Here is a 22,559-nt window from a genome sequence, read left to right on the forward strand (position 1 = left end):
TTAAACTCCTGGGCTCAAGCAGTCCTCCTGCCTCAGTTTCCCAGAGGGATCACAGGTATGAACGATCACACCCAGCACTATCTATTTTTTTTTTTACCAACATCATACAAATTTAATTATTGTTACTCTATAAGACACCACATCTATCAAGACAAATATTCCCTCCTGGTTTTTTTTTCTTTAAAACTTTTAATTTTTATAGAGACCAGGTGTCTCTCATGTTTCCTAGGTTGTTCTCAAACTCCAGGTCCCAAGTGATTCTCTTACCTGGACCTCCCAAAGTGCTGGGACCACAGGTGTGAGACACCACACACCCCTCCTATTTTTTTTTTTTTTTCAAAATTGTCTTGAGTGTTCTATCCCATAAATGTTAACATCACCTTACTAATTAGCTTCAATAATTATGTCAGAATTTTTATGTGAATTACATTGAATTTACAATTTAATTAGGGGAAACACGTAATATTTATCTTCATTTATGTAGGCCTTTTCTAAAAATACATTTTATTGTGCATATTTAAGGTGTACAATATTATGGGAATGAATAGTTAGTAAAATGGTTACTATAGTGAGGCAAATTAACATAGTTATTATCTCACACCGTTACACATTTTTGTTTGTTTGTTTTTGTGGCAAGAACAGCCAAAATCTACTCATTCAGCAGGAATCCTAAATACAACAATTTCATTACCGATAGTTCTTATGTTGTACATTAGATCTCTAGGCTTGTTCATCTTACATATCTGCTACTTCATATTCTCCAGCCTACATGTCCCCATTTTCACTCCCTTTCCTGGCCCTCATCACCGATATATCTGCATATTTGACCTTTTTAAATAACAAAAACAATTCCACCTATAGGTGAGATCATGCAATATTTTCCTTTCTTATTTAACTTAGTATAATGTTCTTCCAATTCATCAGTACTATAACAAATAGCAGGATCTCCTTTTTTTTAAGGCTGAATAATATTCTGCTGTGTTTGTGTGCATATTTCACAATGTCTTTATTCCATTGGTGTCCATTCACTGATGGACGCTTAAGTTGTTTCCACCTCTTGGCTATTGTGAATAATGCTGCAATGAACATAAGAGTGCAGATATCTTTACGAAGTGGTAATTTCATTTATTTTGTGTGTGCCCAGAAGAAGGATTCCTGTGTCAAGTGGTATTTCTATTTTTAATTTCTTTAGAAACCTCCATATTATTTTCTATAATGGCTGTATCAATCTACATTCCCACCAACAGTGTATAAGTGTTCTTTTTTCGCCATACCCTGGCCAACATTTGCCATCTTTTGACTTTTTGAGAATAGCTATCTGTTTGTGATTGGTTTCTCATAATAGTTTGATTTGCATTTCCCTGATGATTAATGGTGTTGAATACCTTTTCATATACCTTTTGGCCATTTTTATTTCTTCTTTGGAGAAACATCTATTCAGGTCCTTTGCTCATTGGTTAATTGGATATGTGGATCTTCCTTTATGTCTGCCAATGGTTTTTCTTCATAGAATTCTTACACATTTTTGGTTAAATATATTATTGATATTTTATAACTTTTGTTAGAATTGTGAGCAGGTTCTTTTTTGCTCATTGGATTTTCAAACTGCTTATTGATGATCAGTAGGAAAGAGGCTGCTTCATTTTATTCTTGTATCGAATCACCACCCTGATCTTTTTTATTCATTCCAATGGTTGTTCAGTCGTTTATCTTACATTTTCCTGGGAAGTTATTATACCATCTATTTTAAAAGAAAGAATGAGGATGTGCTGCCTTTTTTCAACTATATAATCCTCTTATTTTACTTTTAAATGTGTTTGATAATGTATTCTAGAATAATGTTGAAGATTGCCAATGATAATAGGATCTATGTCCAACTTACCTCTTAATTAGAAATCTGCTTAATATTTGACTATCAATTATGAGGCTTGCTGTAGATTTCTTATGGAAACATTTTATCAGTTTATAGACTTTTTCTTATTTTTCTTGATATTCAACAACAGGAAGTGTTGTTAAATTTGTCTTCCACTGCTTTTTCAGCACATATCATTGTGTTTATAAAGCTTTTCTCCTATTTGTTAATGAATTATATTAATCTTTTTCCTAATTTTGAACTATTTTTGGATGACCAGTATAAACACCACCTAGCCATGACTTTTTAAAATTTTTTATGTCTTTTTAAAAAAACACGTTTCAACTAATTTTATTTAACCTTCTCTCTCTCACGCATGCACATCATTTTTTTTTATTTTAAAAAGTTTCTGGGCTATATATAGAATGAAATAATCTTCTATATTTTTCTATGTATTTGGAAATTTTATACAACGATACCCCCAAAACTGTCAGTTTTTTTTTATTTCTTGTTTTCTATTTCATTAATTTATGTGTTTATTCCTTCTGTTCAATTATTTTAGATTTTTCTGAGACTCTTGATTTGGAAGTTTTGTTTATTTCTGATCTTCCTCATTTTTTAATATCACACTTAAGGCTATTTATATATTTTCTTCTCAATAATATTTAGCTTTCAACTCCCAAAGATGTGTGTGTGCGTGTATGTGAGTGTGTGTGTGTGTGTGTGTGTGTTTTCATTGCTATTTCTATCTGGTTTGAAATTCAGTTTAATTTTTTTTATCCCAAGAATTATTTAGAAGTGCTTTGTTTTTTCTTAAGTGGATAGTTTTTATGATTAATTCGTACTTCTATTCACTCCAATCTAAGAATATGGTCTATATGATGTACTTTAAAAAATTTATTGAGCTTTACTTTGTTTCCTCACATATGGTTAATTTTACTAACGATTATGCAGATACTTGAATAGAATCCGTAATCTGTTTATTGGGTACAAAGTTTTATTTATTTATAATTTACTTACAATTATATGAATATGAAATCATCATCATATATATTATCTAAACTTTCTGCACCAGAGATTTGCAAACTTGTTCTGTAAAGAGGCAGATGGTAAGTTTGTTAGGCTTCATGGACTATAAAGTCTTTGTAGCAACTACCTAACTGTGCAGAAAAGCAACTATAGACAGTAACTAAATGAATGGTCATGGCCAGATTTGATTCAAGGACTTTATTTGTTGATGCCTGCTCTATATTCTGGTTTATTTTTATTTTTTGACAATAACTGACAGGAGATATAATACTTTTTATAACTTAGATGGCCAGGGAGAAATAGAGACAAAAGGCAGAGAGAACTTGTTTAGATTTTCAGTCAGTACATATTAATGTATATTTTTAAATACCTCCATCTCTGATTTTAGATTCATATCCAGGGGATTCATTATTACAATTGCATTTCCAGTACTTTATGTGTGGTTTAACATTATTTGAGTTTTGATTTGTTCATATGACTTTTTTGTTTTCCCTCTGTAGTGAAGCCCAAGAGCCAAAGGTATCACCACCACCTTCTAAAACGTCAGCAGCTGCTCAGTTAGATGAGCTCATGGCTCACCTGACTGAGATGCAGGCCAAGGTGAGTGCAGTCCAGATGATAAACAGGGCCCATGGGGTCACCAGTTTATCTTTGTGGAACTCAGCTCTGCATTCTCCCACTTAGGAATTTTCCTAAGTTGTCATTGCTTTTTCCAGACTAAATTTAATTCCATGAGTTAACCCATCTTTGTACTATGTGTTATTTGGACACAAAAATTAATATATAATACAGACTTTGATCTCAAGGAGCTGGAGTGTGCTTGGCAAAATGAGGCATAAGTTTTTTTTAACATTTATCGAATAAAAGCCAGGTGGTTTGCAAACATATGTAGAGCAAACGTTACGGATATAGAGAGATTTTGGAGATTTAATCAGATAGTTGAAACTTGGGATGGACTCTGAAGAACTGGCAGAGTTTGGACATAGAGAGATGGGAAGAAAGGTGGTGTTAGTTGCAACGAGTCCTGAGGGCAGAGGTATCTAAGACTTGATAATGTGAAAGGATTTTCTTTTTTTTTTTTTGAGACAGAGTCTTGCTCTGTGACCCAGGCTAGAGTCAGGTGGTGCAATCTTGGCTCACTGCAACCTCTGCCTCCCGGGTTCAAGTGATCCTCCTGCCTCAGCCTCCCGAGTGAGTAGCTTAGATTACAGGTGCCCGCCACTGTGCACAGCTAATTTTTGTTGTATTTTTAGTAGAGATGGGGTGTCACCATCTTGGCCAGGCTGGTCTCGAACTCCTGACTTTGTGATCCACCTGCCTAGGCCTCCCAAAGTCCTCGGATTACAGGCGCGAGCCACTGCACCTGGCCGAAAGGACTGTTAAAGAGACCTGACTAAGCAGGACAGAGGATATCAGTGAGCAAGCTGAGACACAGCAGGGGAGATCAAAGCATAGCTCTGACAGTAGGAAGGGTGAGAAGTCCCAAGCCCGTATTGAGATAAAATCTGCCTCTTTGTTCTAGTCTCTAGAACACCTCTAAAGTGGTGAGCTCACATGGTCTGGCATGGAATGAAAATCTCAGATAAATGGGCTTAAAGATTTATTTAGGAAATATAATCCAGAATCCTTAAGGCAGAGAATCCAACCATTTTAAATCTGGTTGGAGGATTTGATATATACTCATGAGGTGACTATGAAGTAATCTCAAAGCAGTACATAAAAACGTGTGTGATTGGAGAGGGCAGGAACCTTATCTTTAGAGCTTACCTTGGGACTCCCATTGCTCAACACAGGGCCTGATACATTGTGAGCAACACATATTTATTAGAGAGATGAATAAATAAACATTACAAACAAGTTTTCCTTAATGACTTACATCCTTTGATGGGCCAGTGTCTACAATAAAGCTGGGTAGATTGGCTCATTATGCTGTATATCTGAAAATACTAGAAAAAAATGTACATTAGATTTAATTGTGTTGTGTTTCTAATTGATTTAGCATGTATCTTGGTTTATTTAAATTCTTAATTTACAACGCCATCTTTTTTTTTGAGACGAATTCTTACCCGGTTACCCAGGCTGGAGTGCAGTGGCATGATCTCGGCTCACTGCAACCTCCACCTTCTGGGTTCAAGCGATTCTAGTGCCTCAGCCTCCTGAGTAGCTGGGATTACAGGCATGCGCCACCATGCCCAGCTAATTTTTGTATTTTTAGTAGACGAGGTTTTGCTATGTTGCCCAGGCTGGCCTCAAACTTCTAAGCTCAGGTGACCTGTCTGCCTTGGCCTCTCAAAGTACTAGGATTACGGGCATGAGCCACTGTTCCTGGCGCCGTTTATCTTTTGAATAAGCTTCACCTTCACATTGTACAAAAAACGAAAGTACAAAAAGCTTGCACTGAACTGTTTCCTTCTCAGCTCTGCAGCCTAGCCGTCCAGTTCTGCCCCACTGGAGATAGGCAGAATTTCCTGTCTCTTCTATATCTGTTCAGAAGTATTCAGTGAAGAGATAGAGATGTAGGTGTAGATGTAGTTATATTGTATTTTTACTTATTTTTCATAATTAATGTCAGTCACCCCTTCAGACCTTTCAGACACTAACCTTCTAAACACTAACCTCTTGAATATTAACTAACATATATTAGAGGAGGAAGGATGTCTGTCAGATGATCAAAATGTCTTGAAGGAAAATGAGCATTTTGATTGGTGACAATGTGATGTTTAACAGGCAGTAAAAGTAGTATAAGTAGAGGTCTTACGGCAGACAGTAACAGATCACATTCAGGAGACTGAAGAGCCCAGCTGGCCTAAACAATGGAGGCCTTTTACAACATAGTATTAATAAAAGATGAGATTGGGAAAGATAAAAAGGGAGGACAGTAGATGGGAGGCTTTGAATGTCTGTCTGATAAGTGCAGACTTGATGTGGAGGCAATGGACAGCCATTGTAGTTTTCTGATGAGTGAAGTATTTGGTAGATAGATGGTAGCAGTCGCCCAGCTAGAGAGAGCCAGAATCAGGATATGAGGTTATGAAGGGTCAGTTAGCCCCCGCTCCCCACTTTTTTTTAAAGTAAGGATCTTTCTTTGAATGGTTTATAATAATTTTGGACTTTGCTTAAATAATTCCAATCCATCAACAAGTCTTACCTGATGACTTCTCACCACCTTCTCCTATAACACTGATCTAAGTCATTATCTGATAATCTCCCTATGTTCACTCTTGCTTGTCAACACTTAATTGTCCACTCAGCTACCACAGGGATCCTCCAGATTCCTTCACTCCTGTGCTTGAAATCCTGCAATGGCTCCCGTCACCTTGGAATAAAACCCAAGTGTTTACCATGAGGTTCCTATGTGATCTTTGCCTCTCTTTCTCGATCACCTTCTCCTGCTGTGTTCAATCTAACTCCCTCTGCTTTAGCCCCACTGACCTCTTTGACTTTTCTTCTAATGTGCCAAGTTGTTTTCTTCCTCAGGGCCTTCCCTCCCCCTAGAATGCTTTTCCCATAAATGCCAATATTTCTGAGTCCCAAGTATCTACTCAAATATTACTTCCTTAGAGGGGCCTTCTTTGATTATTACCTCCATGTAAATCAATTATTCTTACCATCTTCGTGTGTCATTTCTGTCTCTCTATATAACATCTCTATCTGACATTGTAACATATATTTATTTGTTTAGTTGTTTATTGTCTATCACCCACAGAATTCCATGAGACCAGACACTTGGTCTGTCTTATCCTTGCTTTAATCCAAGTGCTTAGAGCAATGATTGGCACAAACCAGGTATTCAACAAATACTGCCAAATAAGTGAGTAAAATGGAGATGTGACTAGTTTTTGAACTAGGGTCATCCTAAGATCTTCAAAGGGTATCATTTTCATGTACTAAAATTCCTATGTTAAGAAAAGATTTACAAACAGAAGATTAGTCAGATTTCATTTGGCCTGAGGAGTTTAGGGTGAAAGGGAGATGACAATATTTTTATTGGTGTTGAAATTTTAGATTCTTCCAATGCCTTGGAGGAAGGCTGGGGAAAGGCTAAGAGATCAGTCAGTAAAGGTGAATTTATAGAGTCATTAGAAGATGCCAGTGAGAATAGAAATACGTGAGACTGATTCTGTTCTTGGTTCTTCCCTTGGACCAGGTTGCAGTGAGAGCAGATGCTGGCAAGAAACACTTACCAGACAAGCAGGATCACAAGGCCTCCCTGGACTCAATGCTTGGGGGTCTGGAGCAGGAATTGCAGGACCTTGGCATTGCCACAGTGCCCAAGGGCCATTGTGCATCCTGCCGGAAACCGATTGCTGGGAAGGTAAGATGGGCTGAAATTTTGGTCCTACAGCCTTCTGTGTCTTTCTCTGTCCCATCAAGGATTGCTCTTTCTCCTTATAATTTGAGATATTTTAGTTATCATGAATAATTACTAATCACAGTGCTCTGGCCACTGAGCTAAGTGCTTTACAAGTATTTCCTCATTTAATGGTCACATCGGCCCTTCAAGAAGCATGGTTGCTCCCTTTGTAAAGATAAGGAAACTAAGGGCTCAGAGACATTAATGGACATATCTAAGGCCTAGTAAGAAGTAGAGATAAGATCTGAAACCAGTAGACTCTCTCCCAAGTGAGTTCTTAACCATTTTTCTGTACTGCCTTTACTGAGATGACCTTTCTCACTGCTCCCTTTGTTCAGACATTCCCAGTCTAAATTGATTGATTACAATTTTCAGCTGAACTCAGCTCCAAGTCACAGCTGCAGACCCCTGTTCTGCATCATCCTTCACCAAAGCTATGATAAAAGGCTTTGAGACCTGACTGCATGGGGCATGGAATAAAGTGTTCAAACTAGAGGAATAAAAACTGTCATTTGGTCTTTTCGTTTTCCAGGGGTCCCTTCCACGCCAAGGCTACAGTTACAACTTGTCTGTCATTAATGTGCTCTGTGTTGTTTCAGCCACCCCCTGTGGCAGTGGAGTGGTTGTGAACATTTACAGGCTTTCATCACAGTGATCAGTCAGGGAAGTGGGCATCCTTTTATTATCAATCCATAAAGCACAGACAACAGATGGCCTTAGGTGGAACCTAGGTCTAGGCCTCAGTGTTGTGTAATTCCACAGGGTGTTGTCTACAAGGGGTACAGTGTGAAGAGTGCTCCCTAGAGTTGTGCAACCTATAGGCTATAGAGCACTCAACTGGGCTCCTGTGTCAGGCTTCATTTCACTCCACAGGTGATCCATGCTCTAGGGCAAGCATGGCATCCTGAACATTTTGTCTGTACTCACTGCAAAGAAGAGATCGGCTCCAGTCCCTTCTTTGAGCGGAATGGCTTGGCCTACTGCCCCAACGACTACCACCAACTTTTTTCTCCACGCTGCGCTTACTGTGCTGCTCCCATCCTGGATGTAAGTAAATCCCCACTCCTCTCCAGCTTTCAATCGTTCAGAACTAGAGTCATGCTTTACAACTCTGCATCATTGTAATATCTGTGTGTTCCCTTTTCAGAAAGTGCTGACAGCAATGAACCAGACCTGGCACCCAGAACACTTCTTCTGCTCTCACTGTGGAGAGGTGTTTGGTGCAGAAGGTATGACCCGACTTGAGAGGTTGTATCCCACACCCCAGTAGGTAGTTATAAGACCAGCAACACCTTTCCTGGTAGTCACGGGAGTCCTGGTTCCTATCACTATTATTGAAGCGCCCATTTCAGTACTAGATACCATCCCTCTCTACCTTTCTCCAACATTTATAAGTTCCCTTTAAATTGATTTTTTAAATCACAGAAATACAAATGCGTAGTTTAAAACCTCAAATATTACTTCAAGGGTAACATTGAAAAAGACTTTTCTTGTTGAATATTGAAAAAGTCTCTTTCTCATCCCCAAATCTAGTTCTCCTCTCCAAATTATTTTAGCTATTTCTTCTGTTATTTACTTATTTGTTGTTGTTGTTGTTGTTGTTGTTGTGTGTTTTTTGGATGGAGTCTTGCTCTGTTGCCCAGGCTGGAGTGCAGTGGTGCGATCTCTGGTGCGATCTCGGCCCACTGCAACCTCCACCTCCCGGGTTCAAATGATTCTTCTGCCTCACCCTCCCGAGTAGCTGGGACTATAAGCACTTGCCACCACGCCCAGCTAAGTTTTGTATTTTTAGTAGAGATGGGGTTTCACCATATTGGCCAGGCTGGTCTTGGACTTCTCATCTCATGATCTGCCTGCCTCGGCCTCCCAAAGTGCTGGGATTAGGCATGAACTACTGTGCCTGGCCTGCTTATGTGTTTTAAATAATAACTTATCTTGTTATAGGTTGTTTTATTTTTCCAGTTTCAACCATTATGTATTGACTGTCTAGGAGGGAAGATGAGATTTAGAAATGTTGTTATTACCCCACTCAGTCCCAACATATTTCCCCTCCCCTGTTTTTTCAATGTATAATTATATCATAATTACAGATTAGATCAGTATTCAGTGTGTATATGTTGACAATCATAAAATACTGCTCACAAGTAAGCCATGTAGCAAACTGACTACACTAGAGTCTGGATTTTAGAGTCAGACTTCCCGGTTCAAATCTGGGTTGTGGTATTTATTAACTGTATGATGTTGTTCAAGTCATTTAACATCTCTGTACCTCACTTTCCTCATCAGTAAAATAGTCCTAATGAAATTGCCTACTTTATAGGGTTGTTATGAGGATTTAGAGACAATACAAGCATAGTATTTAGAACAGTGCCAAGCACATGGAGGTATAGTAATGTTAATATTATCACAGTGTCTTTTTTGTATAAATTCATTTTTTTCTTAAGTTAACATTTGAATCCTTTATGAAATTAGCTTTGTTTTCATTGTACTTATCACTAAGTTATGTAACAGAACTGTGAAATTCTTTTCAAAATGGTCAACTACATCTGGCAATAAGTCGGTTTCTTTTCTTTTCTTTTCTTTTTTTTTTTTTTTTTTTGCTGGAGATATCCCTCCAGGAGACTTTCTTCCTCCTGATTCAACATGAAATGATTTCTTCCTGCTGAGTAACAGTCATTCTGGTTCAGTAACTTAGAATTATATCTAGTAATTACTCTTAGAAATTCCTTTTATTACTTTTCTCTTTGGATGCTCTGTTTCCTGGGTCCCATGTCTATGTTTTAGACATGTTACCACCTTTATTTTAGTGGGGAAAATCCCCTAGTAGCTTTCTGAGAAAGAATTTTTGAGAACTTGAATATCTGAAAATATTTTTATTCTGTCATTTCCCTTAAGTTGCCTGGGCATAGAATTCTAAGTGGAAACTATTTTCCTTCATAATTCTGAAAACATTGCTTCACTGTCTTCTACCTTCCATGGTTGGCAAGTTTTTATTAAAATTTTTTTATCCTTGATCCTTTCTACATGACCCATTCTTCCCCCTTTGTATGTTTGTTTCATGTGTTTTCTGAATTGTCTTTTTAAAAAAAATTTCTTCTTTTTATGTTTGTTTTGAGCAAACATGGAATCAGAAAGCTGCTTTACTTTGTTTTCTTTCTCCTGTCCTTTTAGAATGAACTCGGTGGGGAAGGATTTCTCCTCTCTTACAAATAAAAGCTGGTGCAGTCCTCTGTCTTTTCTGATTACTCTTAAAAAACAGTTATAAATATAAAATCAATTTAAGAAACAAAACACAAAAACTAAGCCCATAGGTAATTCGGTCTGTGTAATAGTTAAGGCTTACAGCACTTTAAAAGTGACAGCCACTCCCTCTCTTTTTAGGACCTTCAAGCTGCAGGAGGTGAGGACAGGGGTATGGCCTTTCATTTCTCCGGACCCCACTTTGTTATCTACCACCCTCACCCTTATTGCCAGCATTGACACCTGCCTGCTGTAGGCTTGAAACACTAGGGAGGATGGAGATGAGAATGGAAGGCAGGAAGGTCTAACTTGTCTGGGATTGTTGTTAAATTGGCTGTATGCTCTCCAGACCTGGCCAGTGTTTAGCTCTGACTTTTTTCCCTGAATTCTTTTTGGGATTAAGACAGGTCCAACAGTGAACTCTTGATTGCCCTTTACGTGTCTTGACTGGCTGTTCTGTCCTTGTCATGTTTCTTTGAGGATTTGTTTTGTAAAGATTCTTTTTTTCAAGGGGCTTTCATTGTTCCCCCCTAGTGAACCCTTAGAAGTTATTAACATGGTTCCAGATCATCTATTCCACTCAAATTTTCATAGAAGGACCATGGATAACTTACTCTTTTCTCTGACAGCCAGTGGGGTTACAATTAATTTTTAGCTGCATGTTTCTATTCAGCTGCCATAGACTCTTTCAGCCAGACTCACCTATGGACTTTTTCCAGGGATAACTCTGATACCACTAACTGCATCTCACTAATGCCAAGGCACACATATCCACCTCTCTGAGTGGTCCCACTGAAGTCCCTCTTTTAACCTGAGTGATAACCTCAGGTTATCTTGATAACAGAACTATACCTCATCTTTCTTGGTGGTGATGAGGCACTCATAGCACAGTTTTCTTCAAAGAAATCCTTCTCTCAGTTTTCCTTTTTCTTTACCTGTTTTCTCCTGAACGTGAGTGAGGAATTCCAGAATTGTACAAATAGTCTTTGGCTACCTGTTTGGAGGGATGTTTTGCAGTTCAATTTGGAATTTGATATATATTACATTTTGGTGCCTTACATTTGTTTACACTGGTCTTTGCAAATGCTGCTGATCCATGGTTGTCTGTTACTGTTTAAGAATGAGACACTAAAATGCTAATTTCAAACTCCATGGATATAGACAGAAATTGTTGACTGGTGGACTTGACTATACGGCACTCAGGTAAGATGCTCTGGCCATTTTGTTGAGTGACTCCTGAATATGACAATCTTAGGTCTTTTCTGTTGAGCCAATTATGCTAAAGAGATGTTCTCTTTGCCAGCATTCTGAGATTGAAAAAGGGGATGGGGGAATGGACTTTCACCATTCAGCATGTCAACTTTTACTTAATTCCCATTTTTCAGTAGAGAGCTTGACTCATTTCCTCATGGTGTCCAACATTCCTGATCATTGAGACTCTCTTGTTCAATATTTACAGAAATAATCACTGCATCTTACCATAAGATAAGGCATCTAACCTTCTAATCGTTCTTTAGACTTTCAACCAGTCCTGTTTCTAGCCTTGAAGAGTACCTCATGCATTCAATTCCTGAGCCCCTCTGATATTATCGTATTCAAGATGGCTTGATTTTTATTGGCCTCTCCCATCTGTGGAGACATAAGTTCCAGTTTTCTTATTTATGTTAAGCCAGTTGCCACTCTTATAGCCTACTTTAAAATCTTGAAAATTTAGTTAATATCTCACCTGGTGGCATATCCTTTACTTTTTTATCTTTCCTTATGGCTCTTTATAATTTACATAATTCCTTAACTGTCATGTTAATGATGTTTCAGGAGGGAGTAAAGAAAATCCCATGTGTTTAGGCCCTTTGCTAATATGGAGACTTTCCCAAATATCAGGCATATTATTATGTATGTGGTTAAAAATAATTTATTTGATGCCACCGCAGTCTTGTGAGAGCAAGTTTATTCCACATTTTACCTAGTTATAGATAAAAATAGTGAGTCTCAGGTAGGTAAAGGATTTTCTTAAAGTCACACAGTTAGAAAGTTGAAGAGGCAAGATTTCAACTTGGGTATCATTTCTGCAAGTTCTATGTTTTTCATAAAACATCACAACTGCCTTTTGACTGAAACTCAATTCCTCTTCTGCTGTTGCATCTCTTTACTTTTGTGGTACCAACACAATATGCTTTATTTGACAATAGACCCAGATACAGTGGCGCTGACAGATTCCACAAGCAAAGTGTCCTGTAGTAATTTGCTTGTTCACTGGAGCTTGCTCAATGCTTTTTCACAAATCATTAGGTATTTCATTTCTAGATGGTATTTTACCTAAGCAGCATTTTTCATTGACACTTAATACAAATCGTATTAAAATGTGTTACGGTAATTTATATTGTACTGGTAGCCATAAAAGTCTGAGAATTAGTTGAGTAGAACCGTCAGCAAGTGAATACTGCCCTGTGGATCATTATGATGGAGAAGTTGCCTGAAAGCAGAACAATAGGACATAGGCACATTTCAAGTAGAGACATAAGTTAGATACTCATACACAAAAATATCCAATCCATAGGATGACCAGAAAGCACCATGAAGGTAGCTAGTTCTCATTTTCTTGACTCAGGCCCCTTCTAGACAGACAGGGCTGATGGGGTCATTTATGGCTTTATATAAACAGGAAACAACACTTAAAACATATTTATACATAGAGTCACATGACAAAAAGGGACATTTATTAATCAGAAGCTCCACTTGGGTTGTATTTTCCTTTTTATACCTGGCTTTCTGTAAAAAGGTCTCCTGCCATATGGTCAGTCCATTAATTAGGTGACATCCTGCCTCACCCCAAGTTACATAGTCACAAAGAGTTTCTATAATGACAATTTAACCGCTGAGCCTCCTGGGAAATTAAATTCATCTGTATTTTTTCATCAGTTCAGAGAATTCCTCTTTAAGGCTCAAGCCATTGGGCCTTAGCCTCCTCCCACAGGGATGAGCTCTTCAGTGTCTACCTGTGTTTCTTTTTAATTGCTCATTATCCAGGCCATGTAGGTGCTCCCTAATTTCCCCTGTGGCTAAGAGCCTCACCAGAGTGTAAACACTCTCCCTCTTTTTGTGGCACTTTTAATTGTCGGTATTTCTCATTCTTCCTCATGAGGTAATTGGTCCCAGAGAGATCCTCCAAGAAAGCAAGAGCTGAAACTTTCTTAATTTATTAGATTATGAAATGCAGGGGTATCACAGCAAGTTTGGCTGATTGCTTTTGATTCCCTTCCTGAGATCTACCCGAGTTGAAACAGAGGCTGTTACTCCCCTGTTATCCCACTCTCGAAACCAGCTGTCCAGCAGATGCCTAGATGAGGATCATTTCTCAGATAGTTGGCATGTCTTACAGTTTTCTCAAGTAATACCTACCTATAGGCAAGCTCAGTTTTGTGTCATTTGCTTTATGCAGCACCAGCATCACCTGGGGACTTGTTAGAAATGTGAAATCTTGGGCCCCATCCCAGACCTATTGAATTGAAAACTCAGGGTGGAAGACCCAGCAATCTGCATTTTATCAAGTTCCCAGATAAATAATGCACACTAAAGTTTGAGAAACACTATTACACTACACAAAATGAGACAGGTGGTTGCAGGTATTTGTTTTTCTTACATAGTAGGACTTAACGGTATTCAGGTTTCCTTGAATAGACTCTAGACATCATTTGACAGTGTAAGTAAAAAGTAAAGTGAGCTCTTCTGTGTCTCAGGCGTTTAGAAGAAGAACACAGGACAGCATATAAAATTAGTAGTTTAGATTCAGATCTGTAGGCCTCAGAATTCTGCTAAACTGTCTGCTTTTTAAAGAAAGCAAGGCTGAACAAAGCAAGGCATGTGAAAAAGTGTTGAGGTAGTGGAAAAACTGCAGCCATATGGTTTGGGCCCCAACACCTAGCTGTTTCTATTGCCATGTTGTGATCTGGCTGCTGCTATCAAAGCTGATTTCTAGAAATAGTGTTTTCTAGGTAGTCTGCTTTACAGAACACTGTGCATGCTTTGCTTACATGCTGTTTTAGTGGAGAAGAGGTAGAACTCTCATATTTACAAAATTATTTGTGCTCAGCTGATATTGTCAGTTCCCACAGAGAGGTCAAAGTCAGGATGCATTTAAGTTAGAGATATGACATTGAAGTTAGGCCTAGATTTGAATCTCAGTTCCTCTCCTGACTAGTCAGGTGTAAATTCTCTAAGCTGTCTTTTCTCATTCGTTAAATGGGGCTAAAGCCTACTTCAGAAGGTTGCTCTGAAAAAATCTCATTTTAATTTAGTACTATAGACAGAGCCTTCAGTGGAACCAGTACAATGCAGATGCTCCGTAAATGGGATTGCTGATAATATAGTCTTCATTTTAGGTGTCTCTCTAAGTAAATACTAAGTAGGGTTTCTTACATAAAAGTTAATCCATCTATACATATTCTGGTCAATGCTGAAGTGAGACTCTAACCTGCCATATACTCTGGAACAGATGATCTCAACTATGCTATTGTAATATTGTTCTTATGTCTGCTCATTCAATATGTATTTATTGAGCAACTACTATATATGTGTCAGGCATTATTCTAAGTACTAGGAATATAGTGACAAAAAGGAAAGTTCTTGTCCTCACGATTAATGTATTCTGGTGGAGGAGACAAACAGTAATCGATCTAGTCAACTAACTACTACCTATTCTGCATGGTTAGAGAGAGAGTGATTAGATACTATTTGAGACACAGTGGTTGAGTCACTTTTTCTCTTAAGCAGACCCCTGAGGTAAGCAAAGGATTAAGCCATTTGGGTATCTCAGGAAAGTGCGTTTCAAAACAGAGCAAATGTATCACTGGAATAAGTGCTTAAGGATTAATTAGTTATTTTTTTTTAAGTGTAAAGACAATAAAAACACCTTGCGGAAACTTTTATTTTTAACTTATTACCCTGTTAACCTCAAGCAATACAAAAAACTTTTTCCTTCCAGTGTTTTTCTACATTTTTCATACATGGGCACACATAAGTTATTGTGTGCCTAAAATTTTTTTTTATACTTAAGCATTTCTCCATGTTGTTTCATCATAATTTCATAATATTTTTATAATAATTTTAACATTATCAATTATTCCATTAGGGATTTATATAAATAAAAAATAAAATACTATATGCCTAAAGATTTTCACTGAAGCATTATTATAGTTCTAAACATTGGAAACAACTAAATGTATTAACAATAGTATCATATTTAGATTACTTCTGGTGTTTAGTAGTACTGTAATGAATATCATTAAACATAATGTTTTCTTCTTTTGAATTATTTGTATTAATTAATTCCCAGGACTTAGATGTCTATACCTTTTTTAAAAAAACCTTGATATAGATTATCAAGTGACTCTCCAAAAGAATAATACAGTTAATATTATTACCAGGAATATATGAATATATGGATCATTCCATATATCTTTTAGCATTGAGTATATTTATTTAACACTGTTTTTACTACTTAGCTAAAATTAGAAAATCAACTACTGATTAGCAAAAATTACGAATTCATTGTTTTCTTTTGAGTTTCCTGAATTACTCATAATGTCCAACATATTATTATTAAAAGTATCTATTTTGGGGCTATTTGTTGATTTGTGAGGTGCACTTGTTTTAAAAGGTTTTAAAAAACATTCACTATGAGTTTCTCATTCTCAGTGTAGCTCCATTACCTGGACATGGGATCAGGAAGACTCAAGCCAAGAATTTTCTAATATGTGTCTAACAGTGAAAATTTCATGTATTAAAGAGAAAGTTCTTATACCTCAACAAATTGCTTTTTAAATGTTTTTATTATAGTACAGTCTAAACATTAAAGTACTTCCTTACCTAGCTTCAGTAAGTATAAGTGTTTTGCCAAATGGATTCCTCTATTAACTTTCACCCATCCATCCATATTTTTTCTTGCTGGAATATTGAGAAGCAAGTTTAGAAGTCATGTAATCTCATCAAGAATAGGTTTCAGGTGGTTGGTGCAGTATACTTCTTGTTGAATCACATCGAGAGGTATATAATGACTGGTTGACCACTTTTATTGATAACTAACATTGACCACTAGATTTAAGCAGTGTCATCCTGATCCATTTTAAAGTTCCCCATTGATGACTATTGCCTAAATCCAATGGAATAGGTGGTAAAATGCTGAATTTTCTATTATTCCTTCTATATTTATTAGCTGAGTTCTACAAAAACTTTCTATCATCAATTATTGGATTATCTTGAAATATATCTCATACAGGAAAGGTGAGATAAGTGTTTGACACTTTCTGTTAATAAGAGTAATTATAAGGATAATAAATGGGTTCATTAACAATGTCCAATGGAAACCAATAAATTTTTATTTTTAAAAAATCATTATGCACTCATGGAGTTACATATACTTGGTATAATTTGATCTATTGAAGTAGTATTTTTTAATGCTCACGTTTTTTCGTCTGAGGTCAGAGGTAGCCCCTTCAATACGGTTACTGTATCTTTCTGATATGATCCCAGTAATCCTCCTATTTCCTTGGCACAGCAAGATACATCAGGCCTATCTTGTCAACTCTGCCACATACTTGGAATCATCCATTTCTCCAAAAAGACTGCTTCAGTGAGGGTATTTAAAAATTAAGAGTGTTCATTATTTCTGGGATGTCATTTCTTCTAGGTTTTTCCGTGGACAGAGCTTCAGATCTACTTTCTAAGGTTTTTAAATTTTATAGAGACAGGGTCTCATGCTGTCTCCCAGGCTGGAGTGCAGAGGTGCTGTCATAGCTTGCTGCACCCTTGAACTCCTGGACTCAAGCAATTCTCCCACATCAGCCTTCTGAGTAGCTGGGACTACAGATGTGTACCACCAGGTCGGGCTAATTTTTAAAATTTTTTTGTAGAGAGTGGGTCCGACTATGTTGCCCAGGGCTCATCTCAAACTCCAGGCTTCAACCAGTCCTCCCACCTCAGCCTCTCAAAGTTCTGAGAGTACAGGCAGGAGCCACTGCACCCCGATAGAATCTGTTCTTTTTTTTTTTTTTTTAAAGAAAAGTAAGTCATGGGTTCATACTAATATATCTGATATAGTATAAGAATACAGTTTTTTGTTTGATTTGTTTGATTACTTGTGTCTTTTTTAATGCTGGAAATCTTGCTTTCCAAAGGCATTAATATAATTATTTGCTTTATTATACAATCTACCTATAATAATTTCAAAAAATACATAAATATTATAAATGAACTAATTATTTTTATTGTGTGTACAGACATGCATGTATATATAGTATTGTATTATTTTATTGTATATTTTAAGGTACACAACATGATATTTTGATATACACAGTGAAATATTTACTACAGTTAGGCAAATTAACATACCCATCCTCACTCATAGTAACCCTTTTCATGTGTATGTGGTAAGAGCATCAGAATCTACTCTCAGCACATTTCTAGTATATATAAAAACAGTTTAAGATTTCTTTTTAGCTCATTTTGTCTTTAGAATACATCATTAGGACTGTACACTCTCAACACTATCATTTAAAGTTACTTGTATGAACTATTTCTTTTTTATTATTATACTTTAAGTTCTGGGGCACATGTGCAGAATGTGCAGATTTGTTACATAGGTATACATGTGCCATGGTGGTTTGCTGCACCCATCAATCCGTCATCTACCTTAGGTATTTCTCCTATGTTATCCCTCCCCTAGCCCCCGGCTCCCCATCAGGTCCCGGTGGGTGATATTCCCCTCCCTGTGTCCATGTGTTCTCATTGTTCAACTCCCACTTATGAGTGGGAACATGTAGTGTTTGGTTTTCTGTTTTTGTGTTAGTTTGCACAGAATGATGGTTTCCAGCTTCATCCATGTCCCTGCAAAGGACATGAACTCATCTTTTTTTATGGCTGCATAGTATTCCATGGTGTATATGTGCCACATTTTCTTTATCCAGACTATCATTGATGGGCATTTGGGTTGATTCCAAGTCTTTGCTTTTGTGAATAGTGCCGCAGTAAACATATGTGTGCATATGTCTTTATGGTAGAATGATTTATAATCCTCTGGGTATATACCTAGTAATGGAATTGCTGGGTCAAATGCTATTTCTGGATCTAGATCCTTGAGGAATTGCCACACAGTCTTCTACAATGGTTGAACTAATTTACACTCCCACCAACAGTGTAAAATCATTCCTATTTCTCCATATTCTCTCCAGCATCCGTTGTTTTCTGACTTTTTAAAGATCACCATTCTAACTGGCATGAGATGGTATCTCATTGTGGTTTTGATTTGCATTTCTCTAATGACAAGTGATGATGAGCTTTTTTTTTTTCATATGTTTCTTGGCTACATAAATGTCTTCTTTTGAGAAGTGTTTGTTCACGTCCTTTACTCACTTTTTGATGGGGTTGTTTTTTTCTTGTAAATTTGTTTAAGTTCATTGTAGATTCTGGATATTAGTCTTTTGTCAGATGGACAGATTGCAAAAATTTTCTCCCATTTTGTAGGTTGCCTGTTCACTCTGATGATAGTTTCTTTTGCTGTGCAGAAGCTCTTTAGTTTAATTGGATCCCATTTGTCTATTTCGGCTTTTGTTGCCATTGCTTTTGGTGTTTTAGTCATGAAGTCTTTGCCTATGTCCTGAATGGTATTGCCTAGGTTTTCTTGTAGGAATTTTATGGTTTTAGGTCTTACGTTTAAGTCTTTAATCCATCTTGAGTTAATTTTTGTATAAGGTGTAAGGAAGGGGTCCAGTTTCAGTTGTCTGCATATAGCTAGCCAGTTTTCCCAACACCATTTATTAAATAAGGAATCCTTTCCCCATTGCTTGGTTTTGTCATGTTTGTCAAAGATCAGATGGTTGTAGATGTGTGGTGTTATTTCTGAGGCCTTTGTTCTGTTCCATTGATCTATATATCTGTTTTGGTACCAGTACCATGCTGTTTTTGTTACTGTAGCCTTGTAGTGTAGTATGAAGTCAGATAGCATGATGCTTCCAGCTTTGTTCTTTTTGCTTAGGATTGTCTTGGCTATGCGGGCTATTTTTTGGTTCCATATGAAATTTAAAGTAGTTTTTTCTAATTCTATGAAGAAAATCAATGGTAGCTTGATGCGGATAGCATTGAATGTATAAATTAGTTTGGTCAGTATGGCCATTTTCATGATATTCCTATCCATAAGCATGGAATATTTTTCCATTTGATTGTGTCCTGTGTTATTTCCTTGAACAGTGGTTTGTAGTTCTCCTTGAAGAGGTCATTCATATCCCTTGTAGATTGTATTCCAAGGTATTTAATTCTCTTTATAGCAATTGTGAATGAGTTTCACTCATGATTTTTCTCTCTATTATTGGTGTATAGGAATGCTTGTGATTTTTGCACATTGATTTTGTATCCCGAGACTTTGCTGAAGTTGCTTATCATCTTTAGGAGATTTTAGGCTAAGATGATGGGGTTTTCTAAATATACAATCATGTCATCTGCAAACAGAGATAATTTGACTTCCTCTTTTCCTATGTGAATACTCTTTATTTCTTTCTCTTGCCTGATTGCCCTGGCCAGAACTTCCAACACTATGTTGAATAGGAGTGGTGAGAGACAGCATCCTTGTGCCGATTTTCACAGGGAAAGGTTCCAGTTTTTGCCCATTCAGTATGATATTGGCTGTGAGTTTGTCATAAATAGCTCTTATTATTTTGAGATACATTCCATCAATACCTAGTTTATTGAGAGATTTTATCATGAAGGGGTGTTAAATTTTGCCAAAGGCCTTTTCTGCATCGATTGAGATATCATGGTTTTTGTCATTGGTTCTGTTTATGTGATGGATTACATTTATTGATTTATGTATGTTGAACCAGCTTTGCGTCCCAGGTATGAAGCCAACTTGATCGTGGTGGATAAGCTTTTTGATGTGCTACTGGATTCAGTTTGCCAATATTTTATTGAGGATTTTCGCATTGATGTTCATCAGGGATATTGGCCTGAAGTTTTCTTTTTTTGTTGTGTCTCTGCCATGTTTTGGTATTAGGATGATGCTGGCCTCATAAAATGAATTAGGGAGGATTCCCCCTCTTTCTATTGTTTGGTATAGTTTCAGCAATGCTATCAACTCCTTTTTGTACCTGTGGTAGAATTCTGTGTGAATCCACCTGGTCCCGGACTTTCTTTGGTTGGTAGGCTATTAATTACTGCCTCAATTTCAGAATTTGTTATTGGTCTATCCAGGCATCCGACTTCTTCCTGGTTTAGACTTGGGAGGGTGTATGTGTCCAGGAATTTATCCATTTCTTCTAGATTTTCTAGTTTATTTGCATATAGGTGTTTATAGTATTCTCTGACGGTAGTTTGTATTTCTGTGGGATCAGTGGTGATATCCCCTTTATCATTTTTTTGTGTCTATTTGATTCTTCTCTCTTTTCTTCTTTATTAGTGTGACTAGCAGTCTATTTATTTTGTTGATCTTTTCAAAAAACTGGCTCCTGGATTCATTGATTGTTTGAAGGGTTTTTCATGTCTCTATCTCCTTCAGTTCTGCTCTGATCTTAGTTATTTCTTGTCTCCTGCTAGCTTTTGAATTTGTTTGCTCTTGCTTCTCTAGTTCTTTTAATGTAATTTTAGGGTGTCAATTTTAGATCTTTCCTGCTTTCTCTTGTGGGCATTTAGTGCTATAAATTTCCCTCTACACACTGCTTTAAATGTGTCCCAGTGATTGTGGTACATTATGTCTTTGTTTTCATTGGTTTCAAATAACTTCTTTATTTCTGCCTTAATTTTGTTATTTACCCAGTAGTTATTCAGGAGCAGGTTTTCAGTTTCCATGTAGTTGTATGGTTTTGAGTGAGTTTCTTAATCCTAAGTTCTAATTTGATTGCACTGTGGTCTGAGAGACTGTTTGTTATGATTTCTGTTCTTTTGCATTTGCTGAGGAGTGTTTTACTTACAATTATGTAGCTGATTTTAGAATAAATGCGATGTGATGCTGACAAGAATGTATATTCTGTTGATTTCGGGTGGAGAGTTGTATAGATGTCTATTAGGTCAGCTTGGTCCAGAGCTGAGTTCAAGTCCTGAATATCCTTGTTAATTTTCTGTTTCATTAATCTGTCTAATATTGACAGGGGGGCGTTAAAGTCTCTCACTGTTTTTGTGTGGGAGTCTAAGAGTCTGGGTCTTTGTAGGTCTCTAAGAACTTGCTTTATGAATCTGGGTGCTCCTGTATTGGGTGCATATATAATTAGGATAGTTAGTTCTTATTGCATTAATCCCTTTACCATTATGTAATGCCCATCTTTGTCTCTTTTGATCTTTGTTATTTTAAAGTCTTTTTTTATCAGAGACTAGGATTGCAACCCCTGCTTTTTTTTTTTTCTTTCCATTTGCTTGGTAAATATTCCTCCATCCCTTTTTTTTTGAGCCTATGTGTGTCTTTGCATGTGAGATGGGGCTCCTGAATACAGCACACTGATGGGTCTTGACTCTTTATCCAATTTGCCAGTCTGTGTCTCTTAATTGGGGCATTTAACCCATTTACATTTAAGGTTAATCTTGTTATGTGTGAATTGATCCAGTCATTATGATGCTAGTTGGTTATTTTGCCTATTAGTTGATGCAGTTTCTTCATAGCATCTATGGTCTTTACAGTTTGGTATGTTTTTGCAGTGGCTGGTACCAGTTATACCTTTCCGTATTTAGTGCTTCCTTTAGGAGCTCTTCTAAGGCAGGCCTGGTGGTGACAAAATCTCTCAGCATTTGCTTGTCTGTAAAGAATTTTCTCTTTTGTTTATGAAGCTTAGTTTGGCTGGATATGAAATTCTGGGTTGAAAATTCTTTTCTTTAAGAATGTTGAATATTGGCCCCCACTCTCTTCTGACTTGTAGGGTTTCTACCAAGAGATCCGCTGTTAGTCTGATGGGCTTCCCTTTGTGGGTTACCCGGCCTTTCTCTCTGGCTGCACTTAACATTTTTTCCTTCATTTCAACCTTGGTGAATCTGATGATTATGTGTCTTGAGGGTGCTCTTCTCAAGGAGTATCTTTGTGGTGTTCTCTGTATATCCTGAATTTGAATGTTGCTG

General features: G+C 37.1%; 1 protein-coding gene across 1 annotated transcript in view; it reads left to right on the forward strand.

Annotated features, from left to right (window-relative positions):
* Window positions 1-22,559, forward strand: part of LPXN (leupaxin) — a gene marked incomplete at its 3' end in the record, with an annotated part of 45,207 nt that overhangs the window by 17,726 nt on the left and 4,922 nt on the right. Inside the window, 4 exon segments of the mRNA NM_001260791.1 lie at window positions 3,382-3,481; window positions 7,029-7,196; window positions 8,109-8,282; window positions 8,383-8,464. Of these exon segments, the coding sequence (NP_001247720.1) occupies window positions 3,382-3,481; window positions 7,029-7,196; window positions 8,109-8,282; window positions 8,383-8,464 (524 nt within the window).

The sequence above is a fragment of the Macaca mulatta genome, chromosome 14, assembly GCF_049350105.2.
Source record: "Macaca mulatta isolate MMU2019108-1 chromosome 14, T2T-MMU8v2.0, whole genome shotgun sequence".
In the NCBI taxonomy this organism is placed as follows: Eukaryota; Metazoa; Chordata; class Mammalia; order Primates; family Cercopithecidae; genus Macaca; species Macaca mulatta.